Source organism: Leucopleurus acutus (genome assembly GCF_964270905.1).
Source record: "Leucopleurus acutus genome assembly, chromosome: 1".
Taxonomy (NCBI): Eukaryota; Metazoa; Chordata; class Mammalia; order Artiodactyla; family Delphinidae; genus Leucopleurus; species Leucopleurus acutus.
Window position 1 is genome coordinate 196,309,606 of NC_139142.1, and position 25,688 is coordinate 196,335,293.

A 25,688-nucleotide genomic window follows, 5' to 3' on the forward strand; every position below is an offset into this window, starting at 1 on the left:
TCTATGGACACGAGTTGCTTCCACCTTTTGGCTATTACAGATAAGCTGCTATGAACATAGGTGAACGAACAACTCCTTGAGACCTTGCTTTCAATTCTTCTGGGTATATGTTTAGAAACAGAATTGCCGGATCATATGGTAATTCTATTTTCAATTTTTTGAGGAGCTGCCATACTATTTTCCACAGCAGCTGCAGCATTTTGCACTCCCATCAACAGTGCACAAAGGTTCCAATTCCTCCACATTCTCACCAATGCTTGTTATTTTCTGGGTTTCTTTCTTTCTTTCTGGATAGTAGCCACCTTAATGTATATGAGGTCATATCTCATTGTGGTTTTGATTTGCATTTCCCTATTGATCAGTGATGTTGAGAGCAATAGGTTTAATAAAAATAGATCCTCTCACTCTCAGCATTTATAGACAGCATCTCATTATTTACTACTCATGGGTGGCAGTCTTAGTTTACAGTTAGATGGAAGACTGCTTGAATCATGTCGATTCCAGCTAAGCCAGAGTGGCTGTTCTGTCCACTGACACTATGGTAGGCACTCCCCATGCCCCCTCAGATCCCTTCCTCAATCACTGCTTAAAAACCCTGCCTGAGGACTTTTTGCCTGGCAGTGGGAGAATCCTCTTTCATCTCAGAGCATATGGGAAGTGCCAAATCAGAAGTGATGGAGAATGAATGGCCCCAGAGCAGTCTGCAGCAAGTGGCAGATGGAGGGCTGGTGGATAAACACCCCCACTGCCTCTCCCCTGTGCCGGGATAAGTCTGAGGCATCTCTCCACTTCTCCAAGAGTTTCCGGATTGAGTGACTCATGCCCACAGCGGAAACTAGTTTGATGATGCCTCCTATTCTGGTTTCCTTTCTTTCCCTGACCCACATCCCTACTTCCCTACAAGCATTTCCTTGGATCACATCCTAAATAAACAACCTGTGCTCAAATCCTGGCCTCAGGGGAACCCAGATCAATACGGATGATATTATCCTTCTTTCAGCCACCAACACTTGTTAAGAGCATATACCTGTTCTTGGTTGGTGTGATAAAAGTTAGGGAAAGATTTTTAGGTCTGTGAAAATGCTCAAGAGACTCTGTGTTTTGTCTTTAACCTTTCTGCCAGGTTCTATTATTCACATTTTCCCCAGATATGCATGTGCCTCAAGGAGAGTCATATGTCCTATAAACTCACCTCAAATTATAAAATACTTCAAAATAGCATACTGCACATGGGAAACTGCTGAAAAAAAGCATTTTAAGTAATATGGTTTGTACCTTTTCCCATTAAAAATACTTGAGTCTCCAGCACAGTATAACATGTATTAGAACCCACAAACATGTCAATCCAAGGAAACATCTTCACAGAGTTTAATGCTAGTAATAAGATAATACAGCTCATAATCGTGGCAATCTTGTGTACCAGATGTTTTCTCTATTGGTTCCCCTTGGTGGTTAGCTGCGCCTTCATAAATATCTGGTTCATAACCATTATACCGAGAGTGAGATCACAGAAAGCAACTGTTGTATGAAAAACATAAATTTCTTTTCCTGAAGGGAATTATATACACGTTTCAAGTAGGAGAGTGAAAATTAAAATGAGCCAAGTTCAAAACGGAAATGAGGGGAAGGAGTTGAGAAATATCCTCTCCCAACACTGAGAGGTCATCAGTACCATCCTGGTGGGAAAGTAAACGTTTACCCAAGAGAAGCCAGGAGACTGCTCTAAGTTGCAGCCAAAATAGTAGCTAGTTAATACTGAGAATGTAGTGAACAGCTGAACAAACTGAGATGCCATTAGAAAGATCCAATGTTCCATTTCAAGGTTATGGATGTCATAACAGCAGGCAGCAGTAATACCCAAGCAATTCTGAATTTCAGGATGTGGATAGAGAGGTACAGAGACTCCCCACCAGACATCTGCTCGTTTTCTCCATGGAAAAGAATTAAGGGAGTCGGTTCTGATATTTTGATGTAGGTCCGTAACAGGAACCCCATGCCCCTCTGAGGGAGATGCATATGCTACCAAAAAATAAGAAGAAGGAATGTAGATGTTACAGCTTAGTAAATATTCAGTGAAGCGTTCTGTTTAAGGCGCAGTGGTTAAAATTTTTATTTTAAATTTCTCCAGCTCTTGAAAAGGGTAAAATGGCTTGTCCATCATTCAAAAGCTATGACTTTATACATCTGAAACTTTGGCGGGGGGCATGGTGAGGAGGGGGACGGGGGGGACCAGGGACAATATCTGATAACATTTAGCAAAATCAAGAGCCTATAAAAATTTGTTTTAGCCTCCAAAAAGACTCTACTCCCGTGATTAGTATAGGAGCCAGGGAAATGCAAGAGCTGAAAAGCAGCGGTGTTGATAAAAGTCAAATACTTCTGCTATCTTAGGGATCTAGTCACACTTATCAGCCACTAATACTGTTTATCAATTCTCTTTGATTCTCAGTTTCTGACTTCCGATACTTCTCTTTGATAACACATTTGCGTTTGTGTTTGTCACTAGAAACAAAACACACATTAATAAAGCTATTAACTTAAAGCCAAGGATGAATCCGAGACAATTAGAAGGGAAAAGCAACACCCCAGAAAGGGCTAGGCTTTGCATGAAGCTATGTCAACCAGTTTTAATGGACTGAATGCTTGTGTTTCTCCAAATTTTATATGTTGAAGCCTTAACCCCCAATGTGACAATATTTGGAAATAGGGCCTTTATGGAAGTAATCAAGGTGAAATGAGGTCATAATGGCAGGGCCCTCATCTGAGGGGACTGGTGTACTTATAAGAGGAGGAGACACTAAGAACTCTCTTGCTCTCTTTGGCATGGGAGGACCCCGTGAGAAGGCTGCCAGTGAAGCCGTATACAAGGCCCGTGTCCCTGTCCTTTGAAGTAAAAGGCTTTTGCTTTAGTCTCCCAGGCCTCCCTTGAGTCTCAAAAGGCTGACTCAAGAGTTAATGATTAGGAATGTGGAGATGTAGAAACAAAGAATAGCTGTTGGGCTGGAGAACTGGTAACAATTTAGACTATAATTCTGCCACAGCACAGAATCACCGAACTCCCATTTCCCTGAAAGATAGAGATAAAGGCCTGGCACACATTCCTAAGTTGTTTTTACAGGAAGCAGACCTCCACCAGATGAAAACTGCTGACTGCAAGAACACAGACCCTAGACTACTTGAAACTTCACCTTGATGCCAACCAATCTGAGAACTGTGCACGAGCTGATCCCGCACCCTACAGCCCTCCCTCACGCTGCCTGTAAAACCCCTTCTCTGAAAGCCATCGGGGAGTTCGGATCTTTGGAGCATGAGCTGCCTGTTTGTTCTCCTTGCTTGGTGCCCTGCAATAAACGCTGTACCTTCCTTCACCATAACCCGGTGTCAGTAGACTGGCTTTACTGCATGTGGGCGAGCAGACCCAAGTTTGGTTTGGTAACACCATCCACAAGCTCAGAAGAGAGCTCACACCAGAAATCCAACTGGACAGCACCTTGACCCTGAATGCCTGGCCTCCAGAACTGTGAGAAGTAAATGTCTGTTGTTTAAGCCACCCAGTCTGTGGTATTTTGTTATGACAGCCCAATATACTGACTAATACATCTATCAATACTAATCAAGGAGAATGTCCCCAACTGATAAATCACTCTCCCCAAAAATGAGTCATGAAACGAAAAAGAACACGATCACGACACGTTCTACTTGGTCTGGTTTGAGGTTGCCAGTAGTGACATCTACACAATGCTTTTAAAAGATTATCTTGAAATGCAAACGCTAAACCTGTTTCTTCTCCTTTTAATTCCACATCTTCCAGAGCCAGAACTACTAACCTACCCACTGTCCCTCCTGTTGAGGGTGAGAAAACACCTCTCTCACCAGCTACGCTGTTCAGGTAACTGCAGAAGAAAACCAAAAGGGAAGAAACAAAAGTATTCCCTGCCCAGAGAGACATCTTTTGTGACAGGGATCATCAACTCCACTGACGTTCTTTCAGAAACCAGGAGAAAACAGTGGGAAGATTCCATGGACAATTTTTGTTTAGCAACATTTATTTGCCTTCCCAAACTCCAGAGAAGAAAAGGAATCAGTCTTAACAGAGCTTTAAGTTTAAACATACTTTCTGGGTGAGAAAGACATATTTGCCTTCATCTTAGAACCGACTCTAGTCCTGGTTCCTAGTCTTTACTGGGGTCCTGATTCCCAGTTTCTCACTTCCTTTCTCCACAGGATTCATCACAAGGCATGTATTGAAAAGTCAGTGGCAAAACCTTTGTGTTGGAAAGTATCTAAGATACATCAGTTTCTCCTTACCCAATCGAAAGCCTTTGACACAAAAAAACAAACAAAAAGAAACTGATTTTCAGTGCTCTGAAGCTCAGTCTTTCAAACAAAGGAGACCTTGCTCAATGAAATTTCACTTTCTAATCATTTAGCCACAGTTAAATGTAGTCATTTTTGAAGAGCATTTCAGAGTCTACTGATGGACACACTGTACTATTGATTGGTACCAACTGTAAACTCTAAGTTTCTCATCCAAATCCTTTTAATTGGTCTTAAGTGACACTCTTTTAAATGACTTCGGGAAGAGAAGAGGGAGAAACATGCCAAGGATAACTTACACAAAGAAAATTTACACGCTGTCTTTGTTTCCCATTCTTTGGCATAGATACTGACTACCAATTTTTTTTTTTTCCCTTGAGGAAAGTAGTGAGAATGTGAACAGCAGTCTGGATTTTTCTTGTTCTGTTACCATAATTAGAAAAGTCGGATAAAATTATGCAGGAGCAGATTGAGGGAGAAATATAGCTCGGCTTTCGTATGAAATAGCTACCTCTTTTATAAATTCAAAGGTTTTTCTCTCCCTGCAAATATCTTTCATCTCTGAGTAGTTACTGTGCCTCTTTTAAGTCTGTTTTCAGGTTGAAAGATAAGCACGCTCTTTAAAAAGGTTCAAGCACTGATGGGAAGCATGTTCATGACCATCGCTGCCATTGTTATGAAATACCACCTTGATAGACTGGTGTCTTCCCCGCAGAGACAGGCAAAAAACCACCACCCCATAATTACACGGTACTGACAAAATCAGGTTGGGATTGAAGGAACCAGACAAATCATTTTCACAAAAACTGAAAATGCAACCTATCAAATCACCCTTTGATTAATCATGTTATAAGACATCATCTATAAGTCAGCTAATATTGGGAAGAACTGTGAAAATTCAATGAGCAGATGCCAACTTTTTTAATATATCTGAAGAGCTATTCAAGGATTCAGTGGTATTTCCTCTTTGACATTTTCCTTTCCTTCCATCCCCTTCTTCCTTCCTTGGTGGGGAAAATGCTTTATGCAAGCCTGCACTGAAACCACAGTCAGTTCACAGATAAACATTTAGGGAGCAGAGAAGTTCTCAACATGTGCTTCTCGGGCCACCTGAAACAGAATCATCTGGAGTGCTTTTTACAAACCACTCATTCATGGAGCCATGCCAGAAGGAGAGAATTAGTCTTGGAGGTTGTGGCTCTGGAACTTGAATTTAGAACAAACTTCCAAGGTGGTTCTTGGGTTATCTAAAGTTCTGAGAACCTCCAAGGTGGCCCAAGGTCTACTGTCACTAGGGATTGGCTGAGCGGGCATTTCAGACTCCAACCACTCTGGTCCTTGTTCCTGACTCCCTGTCCAACTGGGGGGATACCATTTTCACCACTCAGGCTACCCATGTCCTCCAGAACTCCTGTGACCATTCCCAATTCATCCGCTCACCACCATGGCCCCTCCCCGTGAACACATTCCCACCCGTCCCTGCTCACAAATCTGTAGTGGATCCTCATTACCTAATTCAAAAGAAACTCCTCAGCCTCAGATTCAGAGCTTGAAAGAAGATCCCTTTCTGGCCTGATTCCCTAGCCCTCCCTTGCCCGTGCCCCCATCCTCCATCTGTGTAACCCCCCAGAACGACTGGTTACTCTTCCAGTGCCTCAGTGGCAGGGTGCACCACTGTTTCACGTGCTTTCCTTTGTTCTTGGCTCATTTCTTCTGGGCACCTGCTCTCCCAGACCCTCTTCTTCAACTTTACAAGCTGAATTCCAATGTGTCCTCAAGGGCCGCCACCTCGGATGTCCCCCTGACCCCTAGCCACCTGGGATCTTTTCTTCCTTGAGTCTCTGCAGCATTTTGCTGATACCTCTCCTGCATTCTCACCTTATTGGGCCTGTTTCTTTCTCTATGCACACAATGTATAGCTCCTTCAAGCTCTCTCGGTCAGCTTTTACTGCCCTCTAGCATCTAGCATGGGGTTTGAACACAGCAGACCAGCAGTAAATACTTACTGGGCTATTGAATAGACTCGCCCCTCACCTGCATGTGGCACCAAGGCCGGTGGCTTCTGGCTTTGCTCTTCCTCTGAGTTCCACCCGCACTGTCCATCTCCCACCCGTGCACCACCAGCTCAGCCCCTTTTTAGCTGAATGCCTGGAACACTGCCCAGCTTCCATCTTCTTCTCCCACCACTGGTCCCCGTCTTTAATCTTTTCTTGAACATCGGGTCCTGGAAAACAGCTCTCTCATTCTCTAAAGGCTGTTGGACAAATTTAGATAAATTCACCAAGTGCTGGAACAAAGAAGGATGGCATTTATATGTGGGACACTAAGAAGGGTCCACTTCAGATTCAAGTGGCTGAGTGTGAGGGCCCAGACCACCAGCCACTTTGTTTCTCGGGGACCATTCTGCACACACTACACATCTTTCTCCCAAAGGCTCCTTCCAGTGGATCACACTCAGTTTCTATTATTTCCTATATATTCCTACCAACAAGCATGGCCTTTTGTTACGACATCCCACCTCATCCACCCAAACCCAGACCTCATTCAGTTCCACTGGCTCATGGCAACCACACCCTGCTCCCCATTTCTTTGGGGAGAGCTTTTCCATTTCCCCTCCAACCCCTCAAAACCAAACCAACACCCATCTGTCTCATAGAATCCCTGATGGCCCCCAAGCAAAGCAACCTCTTCCTTCTTTGCATTGCTAAGTATGAATAGTTAAATTACACATTATAGCACTTAGATACTACTTTGTATTTGGCCTTTAATCATTTACATTTTATATGTCGATTTCTCAACCCAGACTGTAAGATCACTGAAGGTAGGGACCTTATGACTTTTCTTGAATGGCACTCCTCAGTGTTTAATTACTGGGACCCTATATATGTTAACGGATTAAATCCCAATCCAAGATATGTGCTTACTAAAATGTGTAAGAAAGCTCCTTGTGCTTTCTGTTAAAATTAATTTAATATGTGAAAAATGCAATAAACCATTTTCTCAGTGAAAAAAGAAGAGAGAGGAGCAATCTGAGGAAGAGACGAAATTTGAGTATAATACTTGGGATATAAAATTAAAAGGCCATTTGCCTTTGAGATGGAACAGATGTGTAATTGATATTCACTGCTCATTTGCCACTTGAATTTTATAGACATTTAATGCAGTAATTGTTTATACAGTAAGATTCTAAATACCCTTTGGAGAATAGCCCACTTTTCCTGTAGTCCCTGTATTCTGTACCAACAGATAGGAATGGATTCTTTTTTTTTTTTTTTTTGGCTTCGCAAGGGCTTTCTCTAGTTGTGGCGAGCAGGAGCTCTCTTCGTTGCGGTGCGCGGGCTTCTCACTGTGGTGGCTTCTCTTGCTGCAGAGCACAGGCTCTAGGCACACAGGCTTCAGTAGTTGCAGCATGCAGGCTCAGTAGTTGTGGAACGTGGGCCCTAGAGCATGCAGGCTTCAGCAGTTGCGGTGTGTGGACTCAGCAGTTGTGGCATGAGGGCTCTAGGGCAAATGGGCTTCAGTAGTTGTGGCGTGCAGTCTCAGTAGTTGTGGCTTGTGGGCTCTAGAGCGCAGGCTCAGTAGTTGCGGCGCATGGGCTTTCATGCTCCACGGCATGTGGGATCTTCCCAGACCAGGGATCAAACCCGTGTCCCCTGCATTGGCAGGCGGATTCTTAACCACTGTGCCACCAGGGAAGTCCCAGGAATGGGTTCTTATAAACCTAGAGCTTTGAACGTGTAATTTTAAAAACCAAATTTGCATGGTGCCTTTTTGAAGACAGCAATATGACCATATCCATAAATATTCTGAATGATATACCCTTGATTCAGCATTCCCCATCTAGGAATTTGTCCTGCAGTATATTCAAGCCATCTGCAAAGATGGATGCACGTGAATCTTCACTGTAGGGTTGTTTGTAATTATAGAATATTGACAATAGCCTAATGTCCATCAGTAATAGATTGTTTAAATGAATTATGAGTCATTTATACAATATAACATTACCAATATATATTCTTTAAAAAGAATGAGGTAGCGCTATAGGGACTGACAAGGAAAGATGTTGCATGTGTATAGACAATTTCTGGAAGGATACACAATAATCTAAAGGATTAAGGAACTAGGATGGGAGGTTATATGTATTTTTTTCCAGAGGGTAAAAAATATATATACAACAGCTACATTCATTTAGTCTCTGCTGCACTTTACAATCTTGATCGTCACACCTCGGTCTTTTTTGGAACCCTCCAGTCTCTGGTCATCCAAGACAGTATATGCTCTTGGACCTCCTTCCACCTCCCTGACTTTCTTTCTTTGCCTCTTTTATGAGCTTTCCTTCCACTCCCTACCCTTTCAGTGCCTCACCCAGGGCTCACAGCTCCACCCAGTCTATACCCCCCCGCCCCGGGTGGTTTGTGTTGTTCTAACCATCCCCTGAATACTGATGACTCTGAATATACATGTCTTAAACAGAACTCTTCCCCAACTTCACACACATAACATCTGACCAGAGCTAAACACCTCCCCTAGAATGTTTCACTGGCTCCTGAAATGAACCTGTCCAAAAAGAAGGTATCATGAGTCCTTTAAAATCAGTTTCTCCCTATGATCTCCACCTGCCCCCTCACCCAACATAAAGACCTGAGGTCGTCCTTGACTCTTCCCTCTGCCTAGCATATCCAAGCAAGAGCTAATCAACTGCTGATTTCACCTCATCATGTCTTTCTCGTGGTCCTACAGCAGTTTGCCACACTCCCTTAGCAGAGTGATCTATACAAATGCAGATGGGATGATTTCATTCTCTTGCCTAAAAGTTTTCAAGTGTCTTCCATTCTCTATAAGTCATTACCCAAGCTCCTCAGCAGAGTATGGTCCTTCCTTACCTCTCGAGTCTCACCCTTGGCCTCTCCCTGCCTTGGACGTTTGTGCCAGTGATTCTGAACTCCTTGACTTCTCTGAAAGGTATCATGCAACTGTAAGATTCTTTACTTTCCCCAATTCTTTTTCACTTTGCTTGAAACCCTTAGTCTATTTCATTTCATGGTCTGTATCTTCAGCTCAGGTACTGCCTCTCCCTAGATGCCTTTACTCACTCAAAAAATGTTTACTGAGCACTTACTATGTGCCAGGCACTGAGCTAAGAGCTAAAGAACCAAAAGTGAATGAGACATAGGTCCTGCTCTCAAAACACTTACAGTCCACATACCGACCTCCCTCTTCTTCCAGCTTTTCCCCTGGTGGGTTCAGTGTCCTTTTCTGTGCTCCAGTCACAGATACTGTTGGTTGTCTCTGCAGCAACCACACCCACCTTCTTCCCTCCCTTTTATGTGAGACAGGGGAAACTGACCCCATTCCCAGCTGCAGCAGTAAATACTGATACATCCGAGCCGAACAGGGTGACTCTGTGCCTCTGGGCTAGTGGCCGGTTCCGAATCCCAGGCTTAAGCCAGTTGGTGCTTGACGCTCCCCTGGGGAGGGCGGATGGTCCGAGCAGGCACTCTCAAAAAGAAAGGAAGTATTGTTCCTATTTTGAAGAGAGATGTTTCCTCCCTCCACCTGGGCTTGAACAGGTGCTGCCGGCAGCCACCTTGTGACCATGTGAGGGAAGCCAGACTGTAGGCAGAGCCCACAGACCAGAGCAGAGCTAAGAGATCAAAGTGGGTGCGAGTGGGTGGGACCAGAGCCTGGCAACGGCTTTACCTTTGGACTTGATATATGAACTAAAGAAGTTTCCGTTTTAAAGCTACTTGGAGCAGGCGTTTAGTTTATTTATTAACGGGAGTCATGACGAACCACCCACCTCTGTCTCCCACGGCAGTGGCCCACGAGTCCATTCCTCTCCTCCATCCCCACTGGCCCGGCATTAGTCCAGCTAACTTGTCAACAGAATGATCTCCGTGTCTTCTTGCCTCCCTCCCCTCAGGTCACTCCTCCTTTCTATCCATTCTCCGTACTACTTCCTGAGTGATAGCTCTGCATCTCAGCTCTGAGCACATCATCCCCTGCTTAAAATCATTAATGACTTGACGTTAGTAAGTTTCAAGTTCAAACTCCTTACCACTTGTTCAGAAATCAGTCTGTGTGTGCCCCTAGCCAGGATTTTGGCCTCACCTCTGCCATTCCCTCTTGCTTTTCCCATACCCAGATGTCACATGGTTGCTGAAACATACAACTTTTTCACTTGCATCTGTGTCTACTCTTTCCTATACCTGGAACTCCCCACCTCCCAACCCTGATCCTTCAAAACTCACCCGAAACATCAGCGCCCTTTGGAGGTTGCTGCTCTGTGCTCCTGTGTTCTACAGATGTTGACGACTTCTTTGGCATAACATTAACTCGCTGTGTTGTAATTATTTGTTTTTTGACCTTTCCAATGGAAATGCTAAACTTCTTGAGAGCAGGGACCAGGTGGTATTAGTAAATCTATTCCCATATCCTAGTGCTTTACCACAATGTATGTCTGAGTGCTACCCCCCATAAATGTTCTTTTAAAAGAAAAGAGAAGGGAAGAAGGGTAAGGGAGGAGGGAGAAGGGAAGAGGAGGGAAGGGAAGTTTCAACTTTTCCTGCCCTTGGTGCCTCATGCCTTCGGAGTGTGTATTAAAGGGCTGCCTGGCTCAGTAATCGTGGGGAATGGAGAGGAAACAAATAGTTGTTGACATGGGTAATGTTCACGTCCCCGATTGTAGCAGCATATGGTAGTGGTTGTAATGGCCCAACATAAAGCATTCCTCGACAATATTAATGAGCAGCTAGGTTAATGACCGAAGACTAAGCCTCAGGCCATGAACACATCCTCCCTGTCATTAATCCCTGGGAAATGACCTCCGTGTGCAGCCGTGTTCATTACAGCTCAATTTTGCTCACGTTCCTCAAGAGGGAAAAAAAAAAGCATTTCAGTCCTAACACCAAGCTATGTCCCATCTTTTACGTTGACACATGGGCAATAAAGACATGAAACAAATCAGGAGTCCAAATACCAAGCATGTAAAGGAAGCAACACTATTGCTTTATTAGCTCCCAATCATCAGGGGGAACTAAACCCGGGAACCTTAGAGGTCACAGATCTAGCAGGTCACGCCGTTCTTCATGACTCATACATTCTCTGGACATTCTCTGAAGGTATAACATAGAAGCACTAAACACATGTCACTCCCCAGGTATTTAGAGTTTGGATGAAAACCTGAAAACTCTAATGCAACTCTTTGCTAATATGGAAAAAATAAATAAAAATTGGCTTCTTCAGATATCAACCTACCATTCCATCAATGAATATTTATGGAATGCTTCCACCGAGCAAAGTCCCATAGACAAGTTGTGAGTAATGCAACAAGTAAAAGACCCTCAAGGACCATGAAATTAGGTTACGAAGAATGAATACATACTGTGGTGGTTTTAAACACATCTTCAAATATGCTGACGTGTTTGCATCGAGAGGTGAGGGCTAATCCTCTCCCTTTGAGTCTAGCCTCAGTGACTTGCTGGATGCCAGAAGCAAGTCTGCGTGACTGCTGAGGCTGGGTCACCAAAGGTCATACAGCTCTGCCTTGTTAGCGCAGATACTCGGTTTGGGGCCCTAAGCCATCACGGAAGCAGTGTAATACCTTGAAGCAGCCATGCTGTGAGAAAGCCCAAGCCATAGGGAGAGGCCCTGGAGAAGCACTGTGGTCAACAGAACCAGCTGTGGTCCAGCTGACAGCACACCACCACCTCGACATGTGAGTGGAGACACCTCCAGGAGATGCCAGTGTCCGGCTGTCCAATGAGCCCAGATTCTGACCCTACCCAGCTGACGCTCCAGACACTGTAGAGCAGAGACAACCATTCCCACTGTCACCTGCTGGAACTCCTGACCCACAGGATTAGTGAGCACAATAAAACAGTTGTGTTAAGTCACAAAGTGTGGGACAGCTGTTAGGCAGTAGTACTACCTGGAATGCACACACAGGATAGATAACTCCAGCTGCTTTGTGAAGTTTAGTAATAGTTTATGTACACTCCTAGCTCAGCCGTGCCCTACAGCAATCTGTAACCGACATCTAGCAAAAGAGCTCCGTGGCTGCTCCAGTGAGGCCATGCGGTGCATTTAACGTAAGGAAAATTAATTCCACAGTCAAGGTGACATTGATCTGGTCCAAGTGTGGCCTTGTGTACCAAGCTACTGTGAACTCTTTCTAACCACAGCTCTTGGAATTCCCCTTTCGCAGGCTTGGCCTCCTGTTCTTTTCTCCCTGTGATCTTTCTTCAGGATTCCTGAGTTTCTGGACTAACTTCCGGTTCTGGCTCTCCAAATCTAATCATGGACCTAAAGGGACCAGCATCTCAACTGCCCATCAAATATCTCTTCTGGGAAATCCTGTTATTACCTCAGCCCCTTCCACTCAGGATCCTACGTGAATGGCAGCCCATTCTCCTTCAAATTGTATTTCCCACCCCGAAGTTGTTCCTGTCTGTCACCACTCCCTGCAGCTCCAATAGCCAACATGCTGCAGTCCTGACTGATTCCTCCCTGTGCGCGGTCCCCTGTCGTCAATCCGTCGTATCCTTCTGACGCTTCTGCCTTCAGAATGCTCCTTGAATTCATCCACTTTGATCCTCGCTCACAGCCACCACTACGCCGCCTCTTCACCTCCCACCCGAAAATGTGCAAGTGACTCTGACCCGGTGTTCTCCCTTCCGTCCCCCCAGTGCAGCCTGCATGCCACCTCCACCGCCACACCCACTAAGTCAGTCCTCACTCAAGACAAGCTCCCCTTCGGTGCCCCTGGCTCCCCTCCAGGTGCTCACAGAAGCATCTGCCACCGCCTCCTTCATCTGGTCGCAGCTCGTTCCGCCAGCTTTCCTCCTCCAGATCCTGCCCTTCGTTTAGTCCCACACGCTCCCGACCAATCCCTCCTTCACAGCCCCGCCTCTGCCCTCGTCCCCTCTCTACACTCGGCTGTTTATAATCATTTCCTCCTGAATCTCCCTTATCACTTTGCTCCTTTGGCTGGGAAAACACTTCCTCTCTTCCCTCTCCCATCAAAAATAAACACACCCCAATCCCACTCCTGGGTATTTATCCAAAGGAAATGAAACCAGGATATCATAGAGATATCTGCACCCCCATGTTCACAGCAGCACTATTTACAATAGCCAAGACATGGAAACAACCTAAGTGCCCATCAACAGATGAATGGAGAAAGAAGATGTGGAATATATATAAAGTGGAATATTAGTTAGTCATAAAAAAGAAGGAAAGCCTGCCACTTGCAACAACATGGATGGACCTTGAAGGCATTGTGCTAAGTGAGATAAGCCAGACAAAGAAAGACATACTGTGTTATCTCACTGATATATGGAAACTAAAAGAGCAAAACTCACAGAAACAGAGAGTAGAATGGTCGTTACCAGGGGCTGGGGAGTGAGGGAAAAGGGGAGATGTTGGTTGAAGGGTACAAACTTCCGGTTAGGAGATAAATAAATTCCAGGGATCTAATGTACGGCATGGTGAATATAGTTAATAAGGTATTACACACTTGAAAGTAGCTAGGGAGTAGATTTTAGATATTCTCACCACAAAATTAAAAAAAAGAGTTGGTAATTATATGACATGATGGAGGTGTTAGCAAATGCTATGGTGGTTATCATTTTTCAATATATAACTGTATCAAATCAACATGCTGTACAGTTTAAACTTACACAGTGTTATGTATCAATTATATCTCAATAAAACTGGGGGAAATGCACCCTTTGAAATGGGTTGATGTCCTTTTATCCTGCAGACTGTCTTAGCTAGGTCTCTAAGCCTCCCTCCCATCCCCCCTGCCGGCACACCACCACCACTCCTCTGAACTCCTTCCTGCACATTGTTGGTACCACACCCATTAATGCAGGGCCATTTCCTTTCATGCAGTGGTACCTCGACGTTGTCTGTAATTCTATTTCTCTCATGAGATTGAAGCTCTGGGTAAGGGCCATGTGCTGGACTTACCTCAAATTCCTCCCACAGCCTGGTCCAGTGCAAAAGCTTGGAAATGCTCAAGCCAGACCTCAATCTACCCAATCTACTGAGTGCAGTGCCGGGAGCTGAGGCTTGCTAAACTCCTTCCGGTCCTACAGCGTTTTCCCTGGTTAGAAAGCCCAGGCCATAGGTCTCCTTCTTACCAATCACCCTTCAGCCTAAATGCCACCTCCTCAGAGGAGGCCTCCTTGGTCCACCACTCTAAAGCTAGAGGACTGTGTCCCCACTACTGTCTTAAATTCCTGACAGGGCACTTATGACTCTTGGGTATTTCTACTAATATTCAATCTCTCCCCCAGAGAACGTGAGCTCAAGCACAGCAGAAGCCTCATCCAGCTTGTTCCCTGTTGCATCCTTTACATTAAAACAGTGTCCAGAAGATAGCAGACGCTCAGTAAATATCTGCTGAATGAATGGACAGCACATACTCTCTATTTTTGATGTGCTCACATTTTATTAAGGAAAATAGATATAAAAGTCAAATATCATACAGCAGTGTTACCAATAAGTGAGACAGACAAAAATATATGCATGAAATATACATGAATGAATGAAATAAAGGAGGAACTTAAAGAATGGTAATCCAGATAGTGGAAAGAGCACATCCAATAGTGCATGGGCTTGAGCCGTCACGGCATTTGTGAGGGGTGAGGGGTAGGAATCGTACAAGCGCTAGAATAGGAATTTTGAGGGCTGGTGGAGGGAACAGTGGGACATGAGGCCAGGCAGGCGGGCAGAGGCCAGAGCTAGAAGCGATATATGTTATATTAAAAAGCTTGAGCCTTATTCCATGTGTAATCAGGTGTAACCAGAGGATCTTAGGTCTAGAAAGTAGACCTTCCTTTTATAACTATCACTCTGGAAAATGTACAGAAGACACACATAGAAGGAAGAAGACCAGGCAGGTGGCTCTTCATGTAGCCCAGGTGCGTGAGATTATAGACTTGAATGATGGCAGAGGCAGGGGTCGGGGAGGAGGCGCCAGATGAGGGAGAAGAGGAGGAAGCAGAAGCACCAGGACCCGGTGATAACTGGTCAAGGCGGATGAGGGAGAAGAAATAGTCGAAGGTGAATTTTGGGATGACAGGGAGAATGATGTTTTCACCAATGACGCTAAGACATGCAGACTAATGAGGAGAACGTTAAGACCTCTTTGGGGTGTGCTGAGTCTGAGGTACGTGTGGGATAAGCAGGAGGATAAATAGATAAGCATTTAGATTGGTCGTCACCAGGAGCTTGGGGCAAGCCTGAGCCACAGACATAATCAGAGAGTGGAGAATGTGAGACGAAAGTTAAAATCACGGGTGTGCGTGACATTGTTTGGGGACAGGAAGTGCATCTACCGCTCAGGAAAATTAGGTCTCCAGGTCCAGATGGTGAGACTAAGATTTCAATATCCAAGGTTATAGAGAGCACTCATCACTGAGATGCAGGTTAATGTTACCTTGACATTGGAATTGTGTCTCACTCAGTATGTACCACATGGTCTTAGTGAAGCATGTTTCCAGGACCTTTGATTACGACCAGACTACATATCATATGGCCCAATTTCCTATTCTGGCAGAGAATTCAATGAGAAACTGCTACCTGCACCAGGAGTATACACTCTCCACGCCATTAAACTTTGCAAAGCAGCCACACAGTTAATTTTTAGCAGAGATGCACTAATAGCTGCCTAGTCAAGTGTACCAGGCCTGTTTGGCGTGCATTTTGCATTTGCCAGAGAGAACATATTGCAGCCCATATTTTAGTCATCTCCCCTCAGAGGGTAAGGAAATTTTGTTAGCTATTCAAGACAGGAATGCAAATTTAAATGTGCTCACGACTGGAAGGGTTCACCTGACTCTCGGAGCATCTGTTTTTCTAAAACCATTGGCTAATTGTCCAAAAGTGGTCACTGATCGTCCAGAGACTGGGTTGCAGAAAGAGAGAACTGGGCAACGTTTTCTTTTAGGTTGACTCTGGTTCATACAGGAAACCCAATGACATGAGTTCAGATGGATGGTCGTTTCATATCATTTTAAGAGAAAGCAAGCAACTGTTAATACAGTTGGCCCTCCAATCCATGGATTCTGCATCTGCAAATTCAACCAACCACAGATCAAAAATACTCGGAAAAAGAATTCCAGAAAGTTCCAAAAAGTGGAGCTTAAATTAGCTGTGTGCTGAGCACTCTGCTGAATCCGCGCATATGAAGTGATGTGTAGGCTCACCCTGCTGTAGCCTCCAGCTTCTCAGGTCCTCAGTCATCCACAGCACTGCTGGGTGAACCGTGTTTAACCTCCTGTCTTATCTGTTCATTGCTTGTGCTGTGTGCACCCTTTCTTTCTGTGAAAAGATGGCTCCTACAAAGCAATTAAGTGGTCAAAGCCATCCCTCAAAGGCTAAGAGAGAGCATGAAGGGCTATTTCTTGATAGGAAAGTTAAAATCATAGATCTTTTGAAAAGTGTCGTGTCACTTGCCAAAGGGCCAGAGTCAGTGAGTTCAAATCCAACATTCAAGCAATAAACCAGGAAGAATCTGAAGTTCATGGAAGAGTTTGTGCTCCTCCAACAACAAACGGGGTCTCTCTGGTTAGTGACAAAGTGCTTACAAAACTGAGAAAGCATTAAGTGTGTGGCTAGAGGACATGTCACAGAAGCATATCCCTGTTGATGGCAAAATTATGTGTGAAAATGCACTTAGCTTGTATGAGCACTACTGTGAGAGGGTCGAGAAGAGGAAGAAGTTTAGACTCAGTGAGAGATGGCCATCTAGCTATGTATAGTGCTACAGCCTCAAGAACTTAAAGATCACGGGAGAATCCACATCGCCTGATTCCGAGGCAGCATCAGAGCTCCCAGAAGAGCTCAAGAAACTCACAGAAGAAAGGCTACCTTCCAGAGCAAGCCTTCAGCTGTGATGATGCGGGCTTGTTCTGGAGGAAGATGCCCAGTCATATCTACATCCCTGAGTGCCAGTGCCAAGCAAGCCCTGGGGCTCCAAGCCTGGACAGATCTTCTTACTCTGGTGCCGTGTGATGACACAGCAGGTCACATGAGCAAATGAACAAACAATCCCCAGGCTCTTAAGAACAAAAATGAAAACTTCCCGCCCTTGTTCTGCCACCACAACAAGAAGGCTTGGGTAATGGCCATCTTGTTCTTGGAATGATTCCACCAGCGCTTCATTCCTGAAGTGAAGAAATACCTTGGAAAGAAGGAGCTGCCATTCACGGTCCTCCTTGTAACTGACAATGCTCCCAGCCACCTCCAATCTCTCTACTTTGCTGCCAAGGATGTGGAAGTGATGGTCCCATCTCCTACACGATATCACTGCTGCAGCCCCGTGATCACGGCATCATCGAGTGCACAAAGGTGACTTACACCCCCTCACCTCCAGCAGGATCTGTGCTGCCCTTGATGCCAACCTGACAGCAGCATCATGGATCGCTGGCAGCACTTCACAATTACAGAGGCTGTGGATCCCATCAAGTGGAGACGCTCAATGCACGTTAGAAGCCTTTATGGACTGAGGTAGTCAGTGATTTAAGGAGCTTCCCTGCTCTTGATAAAAAAGTCAGGAACACCTTGAATGCTGCAAGGGAAATTGGTGGGAAAGAACTCTCTGACATGATTGAGGATGATGTTGAGGAACGTGTAGAAAAGCATAGAGAAACCCTTACCAACGCTGAAATTCTCTGCAGATGATAATGAAGATGATGGTGATGCAGAAAATTATAGGAGGCAGAGCCATCAATTTGGACACTTGAAAATTTTGAAGCAGGCTTTCAACATGCACAAATGTTAAAGGTTATGATTCTTGAGCACGATCCTTCCATGAAAGGAGGCTTCTGTGCCACCAGAGGGATAACAAAATGCCTACAACCACCACAAGATGTGTTTGCTGATGCAAAGAAAAAGAAGAACCAGCTTCCTGTAACAATGCTTCTAACTAAAGCATCTGCGACCTAGAAGCCGCAACCTTCGACGCTTGAAGATCCTGAGCCCTCAACCTCCACAGATCCTGATGCTACATCACTGACCTCCTCCAAAGCATCAGTTTCTACAGTCGGAACCCAGTTCTTCCTACATATTGGCAGATGATCCTTCTGACGTCCTGTGAGAAGGTTCAAGTTAGCCTGATGTCTCACCACTTACCTAGAGCCCACATGCCTTGTCACCTCATCACATCCACACTGTAGGCGTCATACAGCAACCATCACCATCACCATCATCCCATGAGGGTCACCAAGAGAGAAAAACCAGGGTTTTGGGATATGTGTGTGTGTGTGTGTGTGTGTGTGTGTGAGAGAGAGAGAGAGAGGGAGAGAGAGAATAAATTTATATTTTCTATTTAAATTTATATTTTTCTATTTATAATTATATTTTCTATTTGTACTTATATTTTAAATATTCTGTGTTTTATTCTATGTATTTCTCTTTCAGGTCATTAAATGAAAGCAGTCCCTAATAATATTACATTGTTGCTGACATGTATAAGTAGTTAGGCCTATGATGGTTGTGCCTGTACTGAACCTGTACAGACCTTATTCTTGTCATTATTCCCTAAACGATACAGTATAACAACTCTTTACATAGCATTTACATTGTATTAGGTATTACAAGTAATCTAGGGATGATTTAAAGTGTATGGGAGGATGTGTGTAGGTTATATTAAAATACTATGCCATTTTATATGAGGAACTTGAGGACTTTGGTATCCATGGGGGTCCTGGAACCAACCTCCCAGGGATACCGAGGTACGACTGTACTTACTATGAATTGGCTTTGGTCCAGGAAGAGTGCTAAGTACTTTACAGGCACATCTCATTGAATTATTCCAAATCTTATGTAGTAGCTATTATTATCCCACTTTAGAGATGGGAGGACTAGTTCAACCTAACATCAACTATTTAGACAATTGGGCTTTCCCATTTATCTTTATTTTGAGGGAAACTGAACCTATGGTTTAGGGTTCACTGATGCTTTACCTTCCTGACTAGTTCTGTAGGAGCCCCATAATGGTGAACTAGGTGCAATGACCACCGTAAGGGACCTCTATTGTTTTCGCCTTGCTATATCCCTTCCCCTCTTCTGGAGGTCCTTTTCCTTTTGGAACCTGCTCTTCCCATTCCATGTGATTCAGATGGAGTTATCAGCCAATTGACCCACCTCCTTCCTCACCTCAAGTCCAGAAACAAAAGCCAACCGGCTTAGTCAAAGAACCCACCCCCGGACCCAGTGATTTGCCTGGGACAAGGCTATTATCCAACAGGGCCAAACAGATGGTAAGAAAGGAACTTGTAAGCAAAGTCTTGCTCATTTATGTGGGTTCATTAACTCTAAGGACAAGTAACCCCAGAGCTGCTGGGGGAAGAATCTGTCAGAGCCTGAAGTTGACAGAGAGCAAACTAGAATCAAGACACAGGGAGAGGCAGAGAAACAGGGTCTTGATGCAGTCACTCAAAGTCCTCAGTCCAGCTTTTTCTGAAGCTGTGTCATTTCTTGGACTTCCCAATTACATCGGTCAATACCTTTCTCTCTTCACTAATGCTAGTTTGAGTAGGTCTCTGCCTCAATCAGAGAGACAGATTTGACATAAAATGAAATAAAAATATATTTAGCAGAAAAAAAATGATCTAAGAGAGGTGATGTGACTGTCATTGATTTCAAATTTCACCCTCTGAGACGGATAAATTTATACATTAAACACTAATGACAAAAACTGTTGATATCAAGATTTCAGATTTACCCATAGAAAATTGCACCTTAGAAACTAGATAATTGCGTGTAAGAAGGATTTTAGCTACTGCCTTAGTTGTAACAATGACATGAGATTTCCCAGAGACTTCTGAATAATTATTCTACTTTAACTAAACCAGAAAGATAAATGATATTAAGAACCAGTCACCCCTGTAGACCAGAACATCCAGGGTCCCTGTCCCAAGCCCCATGTTTGGATGGTCCCACACGGTGTACAGTATTTTAGATGGCTACACTCTGCAATATTCTCTGAATTTACATAAAGGTTGTCAATATCACATTTTCAAACTTATGAGTTAGCCATCATGGAAACCTGGGTAATATCTCAATGTCACCTTGGGCAAGTCATTTAACTTCTCTGAGTCTCAGCTTCATTATATAAAAGAAAGAGTGCCTGTCCCACTCAGCTTGCAGTGGACATCTGGAAAGACAACAGATGCAAAAGCACTTTGAAAAAACATAAGGATTATTATTCTTAACTCAAGAGCAAGATTCCTCAAGACAGAACTGAATTTTATTCTATGCCCTTTGCCAATGGGGATCTGGAGAAAAATCTGTGGTCTTATCAGAAATTCTGAATAGAGATCTGTCACTTGTCGAATTTAGATGAAAACTGGGTTATAGTAATAGAACGAGAACCTTGGTCACACCCCAGCCTGCCCTTCTGACCATGTAACCCTGTGTTACCTACAGCCACTCTATCTAAACCAGATGACTCTTCCATCTCGCAAACACAATCTAGACTTTGTTGTAATTCAATCACTCTCCTCACCTCAAATCTGCTCTCTTAACACATCCATTCCTCAACATATTGCCTAGCTTTGCCAGTTCCTCCATTCTAAGAATCAGTGCACACCAGGACTTCTGAACTCAGCACACCCCAGGGCTCGCCTGGTGATGGTATGCACTGTATTATTACAGTTCTTCTGTGATTCCCTGAAGCTGTCCTGTGAATTCCTAACATAGTCTCCATGTGTCTCTATCTTGTTTCTCCAATTAGACTGTAAGTCCACTAAAGCCAGTGACCCCCTTATATTCTTCTTGTACAGAGTAGATACTCAGCAAATATTTGTTGGATAATTAAAAAGGAAAGTGTCCAAATGAGGAAAGTGGCTGCTGATAGAAGAATCTATAATGAAATGAAATGAAATGAGAGAGATAAAGTTACAGGACAGCAGGTTATCAACTGGAATCTATTCAAAACAGATCAAGGAGTGACTCTATTAGAGAAAATCCCAGAAATATGGAACCAATTTTTCTTGGAATGGAAAGAACCTTCAGGATAGTCTAATTCACACCCTTCATTCACTGTGAATAACCACCTACTAATTTCTCTGACTTATGAGTTAGCGTTTTTACATATTAATTTTCCTATTGTAAAACATGATTCTTGGCAATTTCCTAGAAACAGAGTCCAAAGAATGGGACCTTGAAAACATGGCAAGTCTCTTATGGATATAAAAATACTTCATCTGGCTAGAGTCAAACCACATGTCTTGAGCCATACTTGTGGTATCAATTTTTGATTTTACATTTCTGCATGGAAAAGAATAACGATAACCAAGAAGACAGGGTTACCCACCTAGAAACATGGAAAATGCAGAAGGGCTCTGAGGTAAGGCCCCCCCTGAGGGCCTGATCCAAAGTGTTAGAAGATCCTAGTAGCCAAGTTCTCAAGCTGTGATATAGTATCAGAGGCTTGAGAGTCTGAGGACCCCACTTTTGAGACTTTGCATCATCAAATTCTGATGTGTGACCACTGACAGTTTCCCTAATTCTGATTATCAATTTTTTTGTCTTAAAAATAGGATTGTTGAAGGGATTAAGTGAGATAATGTATATAAAGAAATTTTGTTTGTAGATAAGCATAATGTGCATTATTACCTAGCCAGCTAACTTACATTTAAAACCATTTTAATCAGCGTCTGAGCTTTCAGAATCTAAGAGGCAAAATGTATAATACCACCTCGGTATATGCCCTTGGTTATGAATCTCTATCCTGTCACTAAGAAGTAATCAACGAATCCCTGGCTCTAGTACTTTCCAGTCCTTGCAGTGTCCCCCAAACTCACATGACTTCAGAAAATGACAGACAGCCAAGAGCTCCCTGCTCTACAATTAGTCACATCAGGCTGAAGGCTCCCAACAGTGTGGTGAACACAGCATTACCATTTCTTGCTTCCCAAGGTTCCTGCAAAGATGGGCTTTTCCACACCATGGGAGGCTGTCTCCACCACCGGCACTCATCCTCTCCGAGACCACACTTCTTTGGTTGTTTGAGGGGCTCCATGTTACACGGATGCTCAGAGCCCCCATGGCAGCTCCCCACTGAAAGCATCAGTGAAATCCCCCCACCATAAAGAGTCAGAGCATGCTCACAACCCAGGACCCCTCCCAGATGCCCCAAACCAGCACCAGGCTGCAAAGGCACCTTAGGTATTTCTCAAAAGTCACCTGCTCTTGTTCAATAGTACAAATGAAGCTCCTGTGGGGTAGGACTCTTGATAGCAGAGTGTGAATGAACCCTAATGATCACCCATTCCAGCAAATACGATGAAACATACTTGCCTTGGCATAAAAGCCGCATGGATGGAAACACATTTCCAAAAGCACCACTGTTCATGTGCTAAGGATGCAAATAAGACACAAGGCCGAATACAGCATTAGGAGCTCTGTTCTAGGTATCATCCCCAGAGGTCTCAAATCATGCTTAACAGAGCTGAAGAGGACTCTAGTGATGAGTATGACCCCCTCAGTTAGCAAATGGCTAAGGAACAGAGGATGTGACATACCCAGGATCCCCCAATGAGTGGCAGAGCTGGGAACAGAACACAGGGCTCTCCAACTCTGGACTCTGCTGCCATTTCCACAACCAAGTAAACATCTTCTGCCCTGAACCATTTAGAGTCTACACTGAATATAACCTCTGGCTGTCTCCTTATCCAAAAGCAAGGGACATGGCTGTATCCCCCTGCCTGGCCTTCCCTGCAGCCCAATGACTCCATGGCACAGAACCAGAATTGCAATCAGGCACCCTGATACTGACCTTCCCCCAAACTGGGTATTTTTTCGGGCTCCCGCTCTTGGTCTTACACCATGCTGCTTCCCTCAGTCAGTGGGCGCTCCATAAATACTGAGAACTGATTGGCTGATTGATTAGCTAATAAATAATGATATTTACAGCTTCCTTCCTGAACTCACAGCCAAAGCAACTCTGTTAAATGGCCTCTTTTCCTCCTTTCTTTCCTCCTGGACTTGCTTACAAATTTTGAGACTCATCATGTAGTTGGTCCGGGACGCAATTACTTTAAGTTTCACCCTTTAAAAATGAAAAAAGCAATGAAGTCCGTAGCAGAAAATTCCCGCAAACCACATGTGAACCAGAAAACAGGCATTGACCCCAATTACACACAATGCTCCAGGGTTCTCTAATCTAATGGTCCATCACAGTGTCAAGAGCTATTTCCCCCTGCTTCCGAGCAAGACGTGCACACAATCCTGTAATCCGGGCAGGAGGTGAGCGCTGGGGAGAGATCTGAGGGCAGAGGCTGCTGACAAACAGAGGATAAAGTCTGGGCTGCAGAGACCTCCAGGGTGGCAACCATAATATTTGGGAGCCCCAGGAACAGTAGAACCTGGGTGTGTATGTGGCCGGAGCAGCTGGACCAGGATGTTGAGCTGCTTGGGCACCGAGGATGTATCCTCAGGGATCCCAGTAAAACAGACACAAGTCCAAGTGCTCAGAAGCACGGGGGAGAATTCAGAGCAGAAATCTGGAGGCAAGCAGGCCATTTTTCAAGAACATGTTTCTTCTCTGCCTTAGCATAACGCAGGATTTATTTCTGTATTATTAAACAGTATTAGATAATACACACGTGCATACCTGCATGTGAGTGTACACATCTCTCTTTTTTTTCACACATAACCCAGGCTCCCAGTTTCCTGGGAGTCCCCTGGTCCTCACAGTTATGGCCACTTCCGTGCCTGCTACAGTCACCAATACTCCTACCATCCACTCATGTGGCCACAGGCAGACAATGGAGGCTAAAGCATTACCAGACAACAAATTCATGAGGGACGGAAGATGTATAAAGGGTAATTTCCCCAGAAAACAAATTTCATTCTTTCCCATCCTTCTCTCCCAGTGACATCGGAAGTCAGCAGAGACCTGTGAGATCTCAATCATTTCAAATACCTCTGTGGCCGAAACCACACCCGGGGTAACACAGAACCAAGGTATCTGTCTCTTAGCTTGACCTGGCTCACCGTGCAGGAGACAGGATCCCAGCTGGCTTCTCTTCCCGGCGAACTTAATAAACTCCCCAGGTCTCAAAAAGCAGCATCTCCCCTCCTTAGTGGGAAAACAGAGATCAACAGACACAGCAGAAGTGCTTATGCTTTGCGTGTAAGATCTCCTGGGTCACTGTGACACCCATTCACACACCAAGCTGCCTCCGCCAGCATCTCTGAGGGCATGTGGGCTACTCGGTGGGGATGAGGGTGTAGCAACAGGACAGCAAAAGCAAACCCTGAACCTAGGGTCAAGCAAAAGGTCGACTGGGTTCAAACAAGGTGATGCCACTGACCTTGTCTGCTTAAATATACTAAGAGAGGAGGCCTTCTTAACATGAGGGAAACCACAGAGCAGCTCAAAGTAGGTCAGTGATCCACACGAGGCCTGCCAGGGTCTCCCCAGCAATGGTGGTTGGGAGATAAGCGTTCTCCAGCTCTGCAGCCCAAGTGCTGCAAAAGGCCACAGCCAACCCCCTGGGCTGCTTCTGAGGGGAAATCTAAGCAGACACACGGGTACCCAGAAAGAAGAGCCTATTCCATCACCCTGCGGGCAAAAAAATTCCACAGTTGCCACAGAAGATGTAAACAAACATGATTACCCCGATTTAGATACAAAGAGGCGCGGGTGGGGCAGGGGGGAAGGATGCAGAGAGCCAGCGGGAGGCGTTGGTGGGAATCTATTTCCAGGGGCTCTCAGCACCTGTTTGCCAGCACATCTCTCAAAATAGCATTAAGCAACAAGTTTCTAAAACGGCAAATCTAACGCTTCTTTTCCCTGGGAATGCTTTGTCATGGCTGAGACTCTTACCCCAGAAATCATCTCAGAAGAGCATGTGGGATAAAGCAGAGCGAGTCTGAACGCGCCTGCAGCCACTGAAGCAGAAGCAGCAGCAGCAGCAGACCACGGTGTGCGGGGTGTGGGCTCCACCTCGCAAGCACTCACCATCAGCAGGCTGAGCGCGGAGTCTGGCACCAGCTGCACTGCCATGGTCTCCGATTCCCACGCACAAGCCTCCTGCACAGTCAGTCCGCCTGGGCCCTGGGTGACTGCAGAGCGTCCACAGGAACCTGCAGCAAAACAGCCAGAAATCCAGACTCAGGGTGCAAAGGGCTCGGGATGCGGAGCGGCCGCATCTCACAGGGGCTGGCAGGGGAGGTCAGGGGGATGTTGGCAAGAAGGGGTGGGAATGGTGCTTAGGGAGAGAGAAATAAAAAAGGAAAAAGAGGAAGCTGCAGGTTATTTAAAGGTGAGCCCTGCCTAGCTTCCCTAAGCTGTACAAGCACAGAAGCCCCACGAAACACAAACATAAAAGCTTAGAACACAGGATGCT

General features: G+C 44.8%; 1 protein-coding gene across 1 annotated transcript in view; it reads right to left on the reverse strand.

Moving 5' to 3' along the window:
- Nucleotides 1–25,345, reverse strand: part of FRMD4A (FERM domain containing 4A) — a gene marked incomplete at both ends in the record, with an annotated part of 616,891 nt that extends 591,546 nt beyond the window's left edge. Inside the window, one exon of the mRNA XM_082854722.1 lies at nucleotides 25,301–25,345. Coding sequence (XP_082710848.1) covers nucleotides 25,301–25,345 — 45 coding nt within the window. The remainder of the gene's footprint in view (nucleotides 1–25,300) is intronic.
- Nucleotides 25,346–25,688: the final 343 nt, after the last annotated feature.